General features: G+C 39.5%; 1 protein-coding gene across 1 annotated transcript; it reads left to right on the forward strand.

Annotated features, from left to right (window-relative positions):
* Nucleotides 1-178: 178 nt before the first annotated feature.
* LOC134801493 (adapter molecule Crk) lies at nucleotides 179-12,209 on the forward strand. Its single transcript, XM_063774103.1, has 7 exons — nucleotides 179-635; nucleotides 4,842-4,964; nucleotides 6,127-6,367; nucleotides 9,419-9,547; nucleotides 10,447-10,554; nucleotides 11,175-11,270; nucleotides 12,025-12,209. Exons 1-7 carry the CDS (start codon nucleotides 586-588, stop codon nucleotides 12,127-12,129), a joined length of 852 nt encoding a protein of 283 aa, XP_063630173.1. The 5' UTR covers nucleotides 179-585; the 3' UTR covers nucleotides 12,130-12,209.
* The last annotated feature ends 1,216 nt before the right edge of the window (nucleotides 12,210-13,425 follow it).

Raw genomic sequence — 13,425 nt, forward strand, 5'->3', positions numbered from 1 at the left:
GTGACAAGCTATTGAGCTTAATAAATTAAGCACACAAACTGATTTGTTGAAAATTATAATTTGAAAAATTATAATAGTTTGACATTTCATTGGCATAGACCTCCAACCATAACCAAAGGAAATGTAGAAGATTATGCGTCAATCAAACAAAAATAAAAACGTATACTGTCTATGGCTCATCAGCGAATCTTCGCGTGTGTGACTCCGTGGAAGATATTTTTAATTTAGTTTTAATTATAGATCTATTTGTTTATACGTTCAGAAGAATATATCGAAGGCGTACGCGTTAACCAAGACGTTTAGTCAGTGCGATATGAATGCGGAAACATGTGTTCCGACGTGAACATTATGAAGTGATGACACGATCAGAAAGTGCAACAACAAATCCTAAATCCTAATTGCCTGTGATTGGGGCTGTGGGAGAGTTGGTAGTTTGTGATAAAAATAAGTGTAAAAGTTAGAAATTGTGTCTGAATGTGGTGGCGGACAGCCCGAGGGCTCTGGCGAGTGACGGACTGAGGTTTCGTGCCGCTTCCGGTCATTTGATGGGGTTGTAAAGTTTTCTGGACTAAAGTCGACCTTGGCATGGCGAATCCGGCGATTGGGGCCTCCTTCGACCAGAATGACATGTCCAGGTACGTGTATACCTGTGAATCTGCTCGCGGACGCCGGGCGGAGCGATCCAACAGGTTATTGGGCTAATTACCGCGGGAGCAGGTGCCTATATCTCGTATTCGAAGTCGGATTGCCTTAATTGGCAGAATTATCTCGTTCGTAAGAATTGTATCGTAATTGGGCATCTAAAATAGACTGGAAACTGTAACGGACAAGTCTAGTTTTTTTTTTAAGTATCTGTTTCCAGCCTGCTTTGTAAAGGTTTGTGGTACAAATTGAATATTCTCGGATTGCTTCTGCAATAAAATTATGATTTTTATTCCTAATGACCCTTGAGAAGTTACCAATGGTAGCGTAGCAGTATACTTTAATTTAATTATAAACATACAGTTTCCTACTAATATTAGAAATTCTGCAATAACATTCAAGTAAAGCTTCTGACCAATTTATCTCCAGAATATAATAATATCTAATTCATAAACTATCCAATCTCAAATTACCCAAAGACTTGAGTACAAAAAAAAGAAAAAGGGAACAGAAAAAAATTTTTTTAGGTCTATAGTAACAACATATTTCAGGAAATGGTTGTTCAGGGAAACAGATAAGGAAACAACTGTTTTGTAAAATATTGATGTGAAAACCATTGTGCAGTAGGAATCTAGTTTCTTGGATTTTGTATATATTTTTTTTGTGTAAGTAATTAGAAGTATATTTCTAAAACTTTTTTGTCCACATATTTTTGGGCCTCCCCATATTTAATTATTTCTTTATTTAAGCCTTTATTTTTCCTTAAATAGTATTTCATTAAGAAGTTTTCTGGTAATATTGTTGTTTATTTTACTATATTAAGGACCCCTGTCGGGTATAGGCATTTTGTCCACATATTTTTGGGCCTCCCCATATTACTTTGTGCTAAGTATTGCTAAGTCAATTGCTCTACTAAAACTAAATTCTAATCTTTATCAACTTGCCTAAAACAGACATGACCTTAATAAAAAGCTATTGTTATTACATTCATAGTCTGCCATCTAAAAATACAACACTTGAAAAATATGGCAGTAATGGCAACCCAAATATATAGGTCTGTAATTGTGTTTAACATGGTCAGACAATCGATTTTACATCTTATTTACTGGTAATAAGATTCAATATATGAAGTTACTGGCCTACCATAAAAACTTAGTATGAAATACCACATTAGAATCACATGATATGACATACTTGTGGAAATAATTCAAGTACTTCATCACAACATCATTTGTGACGTCATAAATGTACAAAAATCTACGAGGAAATAAATGAAAACCCGCCATATACATACATTGCAGCGAACCATTGTAACCATAGGAATAAGGATATGTTGGGATACATATGGCCATTTTGGGCATTCGCTAACTGGCGTGGGTGCATGGTGCGGGTGAGCGGAGCAAAGCAAAATAGTATGAGCAACGCAAGTGCTTAATCCTTCACCATCGTATTTTCACGTAAACGCACGTGTTATACTAATTCAGTCAGTCTCAGTACAAAAACTACTGAGGTTGACTGTAGTAGCATGACAAATACTCGCGAACGTTTCCGAGAAAATATGGTGGCAAAGGATTACGCAGTAAATCTGTAACATACACAGTTATAGTTAGTTTTTTTTAGCATTAGAAAGAGGGTAAGCAATCTTGACATGTCTTTTAATTGAGAAACGCTTTTTAAAAATCAGTAACTATTACTTATGAAAGCAGAAGAATATAAATGACCGTATTAGATTCATAACTGTTACATATTTGCCGTGACTTATTTTTAAAACGTATTTTTCAATTAAAAGACGCATTAAGATTGTTTACCTTATTTCTAATGCTAAAAAAAAACGAACTAACACACTAACTAACTAACTGTGTGTCTGTCTGTGTGTGTCTGACTGTAGTAACTGTCTTACATTACCTACCTACATGAATAAATGAATGAAACAATAAAATAAATAAAATTTCAATAAATTTTTATCATGATCCAATTCACCCTGTGATCCGTTCTCGGTCTACCCTATTTAGGTTATCTTATTTGACATAGTATCTGAATCAGTCTGTTAACTGAACCGGTTTTACGACCGCTCCAGAAAGAGAAGACAGGTTAATCGCCACCAAACGTAAACAAGTAATAACATAAACATTTTGTTTACGCCATAGTCCCCTTCGGGATTTAAAAGCAGACTGTCGTCAAGAATGTCGTTTCTTTTTGGTGGTAAATGATACGTAGGATCCACTGATTTGTACACATGATCACGCGTGGCTCACTCCGCGATTTCGTCGCTTTGCCACAGGTAGCTACAAGTACATCCGTTCCACACCAATTTTGGTGGATATCTATAAGCCGCGCGTGGCGCTGTCGCCCCCTAGCTGCCATATCTGTCCTGATCGTAACAGACGCTTTTTGTTAGAGAGTGAGTCTTCTGTACCTAGTACTATTATTTATTCTGTGACATTATTATTAAGTTCTGTTTAAATAAATAATGATAGACTTCAATCAGTTTCTTAGCTTACATTTCCGGTCTTGGATATAAAGTAGCGTGGAATACACGTGGGGAGAATACACCCCCTTATTCATAAAACTTAACCATCGGTAAAATTTTGTCGCTTTCTAATAAACACAAATGTGAAAACGATAGATAAGGACACGATTATCAAGAGGGCTCATTAGACGACAGGCATTTATGGAAACGCCATTAGCCTCATCATCATCATTCTCTTGCCCTTGCCCCATTCACTTGGGGTCGGCGCAGCATGTCTTTTCTCTCTATCGCCCGTCATCTCATCATTCACCTGCGTTCGTTTCATATCATCTCTCACACAGTCCATCCACCTTTTCCACGGTTTTCCTTTCCTCATACCTCCCTCCACATTCATTCGTAATACCTTTCTCGTCACATAGGTACCAGCCTCATAAACTGGATATAATGTACGTAAGAATTAAACATGCATAAATTAGTAACAAAGCTAACAGAATGACACTAAAACACGGAGAAAGTGATGTGAACAAACTCGCATGTCGAGTATTCTACGCTATTTGTTAGGCTCAACTCAACATGCAATGTCATACTACAAGTGCTTTAGACTTTCCTTTTTATCGAAAGCAATTATTTGCTGATCGGCGAAAGTGGCGGTTAGAGGTAGAGGTTTACTTGAGATTTAATTGTGTATTCTCTTTGCTTGTCGAAAGCATGCGTATATCCGTATCTGATGATGGCGACAGGTGGCTATAGGAACTCTGTGATAAAACACCGCAACCTAAGTGTGTTTGGGGTTGTTAGAATTGTTTCAATGAGTATTAAGGCCTGTGCACACCGGCTGCGTGTGCGTGACGTGCACGTGAGCGTGCGGTGTTGTAATATACAGATCGTTATGAGAGACGCCACACCGCATGCGTGACGTGTGTGTGCGGCTCTAACATTTTAACGCACGTGCACGTCACGCACACGCAAGCCGGTGTGCACAGGTTTTTAGTTGCTTGTGGAAAGAAAAGTACGGTCAGCAATAAATTGATTTTTTTACAAAAATAGGTACCTATTTATTTCTTAAATTCAAGTTGTATGGATTCCACTTCCAAAGACACTTACCCCATAAACACTTTTTGAACAATAGTTTGTTGATACGCTATTACACTTGACTATCCCTAATTGTGTCTAATCACAAAGGTCGAGAACGTATAAAGAACCGCTAATCATTTCAGCCTTGGACATAAACAATCGGTTTCAACGGATTTTTACGAAAAACACATCGAAACTGCACACTAAAGTACCTGAATATTAGTGGCAGGGCATCTCTCGATTCCCACCGGCTTGACTAATTCTAGAGAAGTGAATTTATCTTATATGTGACAAGGAAAAATCAGGCTACATTACTCTGGATTGCCCAATGACTATGATTCCTATTCCCTTATTTATAAAACTTAGCAACCTCTTAAAAAATTGTTAAATTTTGTCCCTTTCTAACAAACAGAATTGTCACTGACAAACGATTATCAACTGCTTGTTAGATTTCACAGACGTTTATGAATACTGCCATAAGAGAGACCCGACACTAGCGTCTTCCGAGCGTCGGCGTGTAGTCAACTCTTTGGCAGCGACGCCAATTTCCATATAGCGGTTGACTAGACTCCGACGGTCAAAAGAGTCTTTTAAAAAGACGCTAGTGTTGGGTAGCCCTAAGACTGTAAAACTTACACTGAGATTCTTGTTGCAGCTGGTACTTCGGCGGACTGTCCCGACCGGAGGCCACTAGACTATTGCTCAGCGAGACAGAAAGCGGGGTCTTCCTGGTCAGGGACTCCAGGACGATACACGGCGACTACGTGCTGTGCGTCAGGTTAGTGTACTACGTATTTGAAGGCAGGGTCGCCATGTAATGTGCCAGTGAAGTTTTTCTATCTAACACAGCTGGTATTTCGACCTGTACCGATCGGAGGCCACTAGACTATCGCTCAGCGAGCCAAAAAGCGGGGTCTTCCTGGTCAGAGACCCAGGACGATACACGGCGACTACGTGCTGTCAGTCAGGTTAGTGTACTACGTATTTGAAGGCAGGGTCGCCATGTAACGTGGCAGTGAAGGTCCTGTATCATGCACAGATGGTATTTCGGGCTGTCGCGACCAGAGGGCACTCGACTATTGCTCAGCGAGACAGAAAGCGAAGTCTTCCTGGTTTCAAATCTGTCACGGTTGGTTTTTTTACAGTGACGTAATATGAAAATAGTCCTACAGCCACAGTCAGAAAGTCAACAACCCAATGACCATTTCATCACTGCTTTTAAAAAACCAGTATGACGTACGTTGGCGAGGAAAACCCAATGCCGATTCGCAATAATTAAAAACATAATTATATCGTAAATTTAATTTATATTTCCTTATTCGTTAGTTTATACTTTAGCAACACCAACGCTACTGCAACGCTTACCAATGCATCTTACTTATTGTTGCTACTTATAGCAGAAATGCTTCTAGTATAGTAGATATTTGTTTTTTAAAGACACCTTATCGAAAATTTAATTTTTGACAAGAACTTATTGTTGGTTATTTTCTTGTTAAAAGCAAAGATAATAGAGTATATAGAGAGTAACTGTCATGGTAAATTATGTAGCCACAGTACATTTACTGCCATCTTTCGACAGAAGATTAAAATTGTGAGAACGCCATTTGATTTTGATCCTTATTCTTTTACTGATATTGTTAATTTGTTAAATATTGATATTAACGCCATCTACTCGACACTAGGCAAAAGGTATGGTGCAATCTTTTCGAGCGATGGCGCCATAACCTTCAGCCTACTCTCGAGTAGATGGCGTTAATATTGATATTTAACAAATTTACACATATCAGTGAAAAAATAATGATCAAAGTCAAATGGCGTTCTAACAGTTTTAATCTTCTCTCGAAAGATGACAGTAAATTTACTGGGGCTATATAATTTACTTTGACAATCCGCCTCTATTTCAAATTCTCTTGGGTTAAAAGTTATTTCTTACTCCACAGAGAGGACGACCGCGTCTCCCACTACATAATAAACCGCGTCGTCTCCGCCGACGGGTCGACGCGTTTCCGCATAGGAGACCAACTGTTCGCCGACATGCCAGCCTTGCTGTCGTTCTACCGGCTCCACTACCTGGACACCACGCCGCTGGTGCGGCCGCTGCCGCAGGCCAGCGTCAAGGCGCCGCCCCAGCAGCACCAGGTGCTGGAGATCGTGGTGGCGCGGTTCGATTTCGTGGGCAACGTGAGTGCATTTTTTATTACATTACTAGCGTTTTATTACATTACTAGCGACCCGCCCCAGCTTTGCACTGGTAAACCTTAATGCTAGTCAAATTTATAAATTAAATGTAAGGAGAAAATTAATTTGTTTTATATCATCAAAGTGTATGGCTCACCCGGTATTGTATTATCCTAGCTCTAAGTAGGTATACTGTTTTGCATGGTAGGTTTTAATGAAAATTGTACTCTAACATTAGTATTTAAGTCCTGTTACTAACACTTATATGGGTCTTGCCTGAATTAAATGATTATTTAATTAATTTAATTTAACAAATTATACACCAAAACCTTCCTCAAGAATCACTTTAATGATAGGTGAAAACCGCATCAAAATCCGTTTAGTAGTTTTTGAGTTTATCGCGAAGATACATAATACACAGAAACAGACAGACGCGACAGGGGAGTTTGTAGTTTGTTTTATAAGGTGTAGTGATGGGACAATTTTACTGACCTAACCGATCAGATTTTATTGTCATAAAATAATCTATGAAGTTTTAAAAGTACCTTTAAAATCTGTTTCTGTTCAAGACTATCCCATCCAAATTAGACGATTTTATGTCAAAGCCAGTTTTCTGTCATCGCAAAACAGAAAATTCTCAGGTAAACTATAAGACAAGAGTATGGCGTCATTCCACAGTGTGACGTAAGTTTTAAAGATGACATACTGTCCGATCGCCATCAGATCCATTTTAAGCCGGCCACTGACTAACAGTCCGCCGGACGATATCGGCCGGTCAGTTGTTCGGAACTGTCAAATTTTTGTTCTAACTGACAGGCCGATATCGTCCGGCGGCCTGTTAGTCAGTGGTCGGCTGTAGCGGCCGAGGTGATCAAAAATATCTGAACTGAAATGAAAATCTTTATTTTCAGGCAAGTATTGGCACATTTATAATCTGATTATGAACGTGCACTTAAATGTAAACACAATAATAATAGGAACTTTATTCAGATATTTGATAGGGTAATTCGCCAGTAATTGGCCACTTTTAGTAACTGGCCACCCCAAACCAAAAATGAATTCTATTCACCTATAAATAGAATTCATTTTAGTTGCTGGCCAGTTATTGAAACCTTATACTAAAATGAATTCTGTTTTTAGGTGAATAGAATTAATTTTTAGTTTAGGGCGGCCAGTTACTAAAAGTGGCCAGTTACTGGTGAATTACCCTGTAATTAGATGATTTGTTTGGGTCATCATCTGAAATACACCGAAAACTTTATGGCCTAATAACTATTATTATACTCCAGGAATGCTGCTGACTAACTGAACAGTAATCGCTCGTTTTCCTCCCGTGGGCCTAAAATAAACAAACACGTGCGGACTTCCTCGACCATCTGCTTCGAATTTCCGATCTAATGACCTGGAAAACTTTCTCTGTCCAGAAAATTTATACAGTTGTATTGAAATTATATTTAGATCAAAACTACAATAGCGGCAAATAATGTAATTTTTTTTTTATAATTTCTCTATAACGGCTCTAGCGATTTTGATTTTTACAATTATAGGGGCGTATGAAAACGAGAATTTTATCATTTTGAAAATAATTAGATTGTCCAGAGTTTTCGCCGTTAGCCCAGTGGGTATTAAATTGTAAAGTAATGATAATGGTTTAAAGATTTTAAGACACAATTTATTGTGTTCCATTTCATTTTTATGTGACTATATTTGTCATAATAAATAAGCTAATATATGACATACGCAATAAGATTTAAACCCCATTAGGCTTTGAATTATATAGTAGGTACATTTTATATATTATTATCTGTTAATACGGGAATCCCCGACACGTATAGTAAAATACATTATCATCCTAAATTATAACTAACTAAGGAAACCCAGTCGATATGTATAATTAACTGTGTTGACGGGTAATAACAATTAGGCCATTTGTCCGCACGAAACGATTTGCTTCGTCTTTTCTGGTAAGGACGGCTAAGGAATGGAATGCGCTCCCGTCATCTGTATTCCCTGAGAAATATGACCTCGGTCTCTTTAAAGCTAGAGTGAATAGGCTATTACTGAACCGGTGAGCTCCATCTTAGGCTCTGTCTTCACTTTCCATCAGGTGTGACTAGAGCCAATCGCCGTTCAGTTTATAATAAAAAAAAATGTAATACGGTACCTATTAGGTATTACTAATATTATAAATCCGAAAGTTTCTGTCTGTTACCATTTCGCAACTAAACAACCCATTTTGAAAAAAAAAAATGGCATTTGGGACCGTATAGCCTCGAGATGTCAGCGTGGGTAGAACCCCCTCAAGGTGGACTGATGACCTGATAAAGGTCGCGTGACTCCGCTGGATGCGGGTGGCGCAAGACCGGTCATTGTGGCACTCTTTGGGGGCCTATGTCCAGCAGTGGACGTCCTCTGGCTGATATGATGATGATGATAGCCTCGAGAAGTATATCAAATCAAGTTCTATGGCTCTTTGAGTTTTGAGATTCCGATAGCTGATGATTTCTACTTTGGTTGGCTTTTCTGTTCAGACGTTTGCCGACCCATAATTTAGTCGAAAGTGTCCATAGGTTTCGTCGTAGAGAAAAAAATACATAGAGTGCTCACTCCATACATCAGTTTTAGTACCAAAACGACTATTATTTTCGTAATCGACATCTAGCATCGAGTAGCGGAATGATCAGTACTGCTACTTGACAATAGATGTTCCTACGACCGAAAAGTCTAATGCTCAACAATTTTCAGCTAATAATAGTAATAATATTATAATATATCCGTATTAACCGGAACTCTATTTTCAACTCCTGCTTTTAATATTAGTTAAACTAACAATTTACAAATTGTTGTTCAATACAATTTTCGTAAGTAGAGAATTCTAGCAACAAGTAGCGGTACTGATAATTCCGCTTCTCGATGCTAGATGTCGACTGCGAAAATAATAGTCGTTTTGGTATTGGAGTGAGCACTCTATTCTTACTATATTTCTCTGTGGTTTCGGTAACAAAAACAAAAATAGAAAAGGTTCTGATACATTTTTTTTCTATTATTTCTCAGGATCCCGACGACCTACCCTTCAGGCGCGGGGAGCGTCTCATGGTGATCAATCGTGACGAGGAACAGTGGTGGACGGCGCGCAACAGCCAGGGCAGGACCGGCTCTATCCCCGTACCGTACGTGCAGAGGGTATGTATCCATCCTTAATATTCAACGGCCTTCTAGAAGTAACCCTCCTTACGAAGCAGGAGGTCCTGGATTAGAATCGGTGAACGTCTCATGGTGATCAATCGTGACGAGGAACAGTGGTGGACGGCGCGCAACAGCCAAGGCAACTGGCTCCATTCCCGTACCGTACGTGCAGAGGGTATGTATCCATCCTTAATATTCAACGGCCTTCTAGAAGTAACCCTCCTTACGAAGCAGGAGGTCCTGGATTAGAATCGGTGAACGTCTAATGGTGATCAATCGTGACGAGGAACAGTGGTGGACGGCGCGCAACAGCCAAGGCAACTGGCTCCATTCCCGTACCGTACGTGCAGAGGGTATGTATCCATCCTTAATATTCAACGGCCTTCTAGAAGTAACCCTCCTTACGAAGCATGAGGTCCTGGATTAGAATCGGTGAACGTCTAATGGTGATCAATCGTGACGAGGAACAGTGGTGGACGGCGCGCAACAGCCAAGGCAACTGGCTCCATTCCCGTACCGTACGTGCATAGGGTATGTTATATCTAATATAATTTTGGCAAAGAGAAATAATTGTAATAGAGGGGTAGTCTAAGAAAAATGTGCCCCTTAGTTTGACATCCAAAACAGATGGCGCTGTACTGCGCCATATGTTTTGCGGTGACTGAATTGTCAAACGTCAACATTTGACAGTCAGAGTTACCGCAAAATGTATGGAGCTGTACAACGACATCTCGTTCATCTGTCAATTTCGAAGCACGAAAATGTCTTAGATTTTACACATCCTACTCAATAAATGTATCTTTGATTTTAGTCAATCTGAAAGCTGCCGAGGTTCTTACTAATATTGACTGGTGTTTTTTGCATAACCTTCTGGTAATAGTTCACGTGTTTTCTAGAATTTGGAGGCGTCCGGAGCGCCCATAGTGACGGAGGGCATGACACAGCTGGGCGACCCGCCCAGTCCCCCCACCAACAATAGGAACCCGCAGAGGACCAATATGCAGGTAGGCAGGAAATTTATTACACGATTCGAGAAGGAGAACGACGGAAAATAAAATTTAAAAATATATTTATATACATACAGTTTTGAAAATTGATGGTGGTTCTATCAACGATTTAAGTACCTATATTTTGGAAATCATGAATTTTTAGTATTTAAATTCTTTAAACATGCATTTTGTGAAATTTAGCTTGAATAGGGAATATTACGTGAAACTCTGCGTAGGAGGCGCCATTACCACCATCCATCACAATCTGGGGGTCTACCGCGAAACAAGAAAATCGAAATTTCGTTATCTATCCTCTCTATCGCTCTTGCGTATTCGAGCGATAAAGAGGCAGATAACTAAATTTCGATTTTCACGTTTCCCGGTAGGCCCATGTCAACAAACCGCCTTGATGCATCAATGTCATATTTTATTGTCTGTGAAAACTTGTCAAAAACAGTTTAAGGCACAGTGTGTATAAGTTACTCTATGGTTTACTATAGGCGATAGTGCTGCACTCTGGTGGCAGGACATTGCAGTAATACCCCCTATTGGTTTTATTTTGGTGGTTAACCGTTCCTCAGTCTACGCCCTACGGAGCGGCAGCTGACGTTCACGAACTAACGTGTGTGTTTCAGCGCATCCTGCCAGCGCTGGCGCGCGTGCGGCAGACGCGCGTGCCCAACGCGTACGACCGCACCGCGCTGCGGCTCGAGGAGGGAGACATCGTAAGAGTAAGTCATCATTTGTGGCTATCCATCACAGAAGGGTCCTTATGCTTCGAGCGCAATAAGGACGTTTCCATTTGAAAATTCAACAAAACACGTATGTTCTTCTCTACAGATCGCATTTCTCAACCTATGCTCTTGAAAATTTGTAAGCTGGTTCGATAATTATACAGGGTGTCCCTAGCCATTGGACAAAGACGAAATGTACATATGCATTAGGGTATTTAGAACCAGAATACAAAGTATCATAACAATCGGTGTAGTGGTTACAAAGAAATTAACAAATTACGATTTTTTTACTTTGGAGCAACCTGTATGTGTTAGTAGCTCTTGAGGTAATAAATAGTATGAAACCTTCTTCGACCGTTTTGATTATCTTTTTTATTTATGACATTAATAAGATTCTGACTTTTGACAAATGTCATCATTGCCGCACATTTTCAAACAAATTGTCAAAAGCACTGCCAATGATTAATAAAGTGTGTTTCTTTTTGTTGTCGATTATTGGAAATAACTTTTGTTCGATAATTTATTTTTTTATCTTTTGTTCTAATTAAAAAAATATTACCGTTAGAGCATTTCTGAGAAGTAACCCTACGAGGGATTTCATGGTTTGTCCAATGGCTAAGGTCACCCTGTATATATTTTTTTGTGAGAGATCTACAGCTTACAGACATAGAAAACAATTATGCACTACATACATCTGTGCACATCTTTTCTAGGGATTGAAATATTATTAAGGATTTTATTTATTCCGCAGGTAACTCGTATGAACATAAACGGGCAGTGGGAGGGCGAGCTCAACGGCCGGACGGGACACTTCCCGTTCACATACGTGGAATTCCTCGACGAGCCCACCAGCTAAGCAGTGTTTACAGTCATATGTGTTCAACATACTTACTGAATATTAAGTTGTCATTTCACCCCTCAATTCCTGCAGACGAGATATCCAGGCGAAGCAACTTTTTGACCGAAAAATATGTCCACCACTATTAAACTTCGTTGTAAAATTTCACCTTTAAATCATGGATTTTCTATGTTTCAGTGTATGGTGTAAAAACGTTTAAGGCCTCAACTGTTAAATCTAATAAAGAGAAACAATGTATATTCGAAGCCCGATTTCTTGGTAACTCGAGTCTAAATGTACATTAAAATGTACATATTCGTTGCAATCTAATTTGAACCTCTCATGAAACAAATAAAGTAGTATTTGTTTTGTTTCATTGCGTTTTAAAACAAACGAAATTCGTTCCAATTTACTTATAGAACAAGGTTCAAATTAAATATTGGTAAACTTTCTATGGTGGGTCTTACGCGGTTAAAACTAGAGATGCACCGGATATCCGGTTACTATCCGGTATCCGGCCTATCCGGCCCTATTTTTACTATCCGGCCGGATACCGGATAGTGATTTTGCTTGATTTTGAAGTCAACAAATTGGATTTAAGAAACAGTGATCATAATCTTAAATCTGCTATTGCACGCGCACTCATTTTCGAACCTAGAAATGAGTCCACGCGAACTTTCACTACGAAACAGATCAAAGCCTGCACAATGCGCACCTGAAAAACCGAAATCAGGCCGATGATCAGGCCGAATATCCGGTATCCGGCCAAACAACTATCCGTTGCATCTCTAGTTAAGACTATCGATCAAAGAGTTGATTCGCCCGTCGTCTGTGAGAGCGTGTGGCAACCTACTGGCTTTGCACCGTATGCGGTGCGCGGCGCGTAGGCATAAATCTGAGGTCACGCGGAGAGTTATTCTTCTGGTTAATGCCACCCAAAACTAGCGTCTTTTGAGCGTCGGCGTCTAGTTAGCGCTATGGAAAATGGCGTCGCTGCGCAGTTCCGCCAACGTTACGTCGAGCAGCAGCCATAGAGTTGACTAGACGTCGACGCTTCGGAGACGCTAATGTAAGGTGGACCTTAGGGTTTGTACGCCACATCCCTGCGGGCCGTAAGTTGAAGACCTCTGATTTTGACGGTGGCTAAAATCTTCGGTTAGTATGTTGAGAGTGTGAAAAAGTTTATAGTGTTTCATGTTTTTGGCAAATTCACTGTATTTCTGAGTATTAACAGTGGAAGCAGCACATAATAAAACTTTTAGTGCGAAAAAGTAAACTGACGTTTTCCTAAAAGGCTAAAATGCCATAAAATAG

Source organism: Cydia splendana, chromosome 22 (assembly GCF_910591565.1).
Source record: "Cydia splendana chromosome 22, ilCydSple1.2, whole genome shotgun sequence".
NCBI classification, from domain to species: Eukaryota; Metazoa; Arthropoda; class Insecta; order Lepidoptera; family Tortricidae; genus Cydia; species Cydia splendana.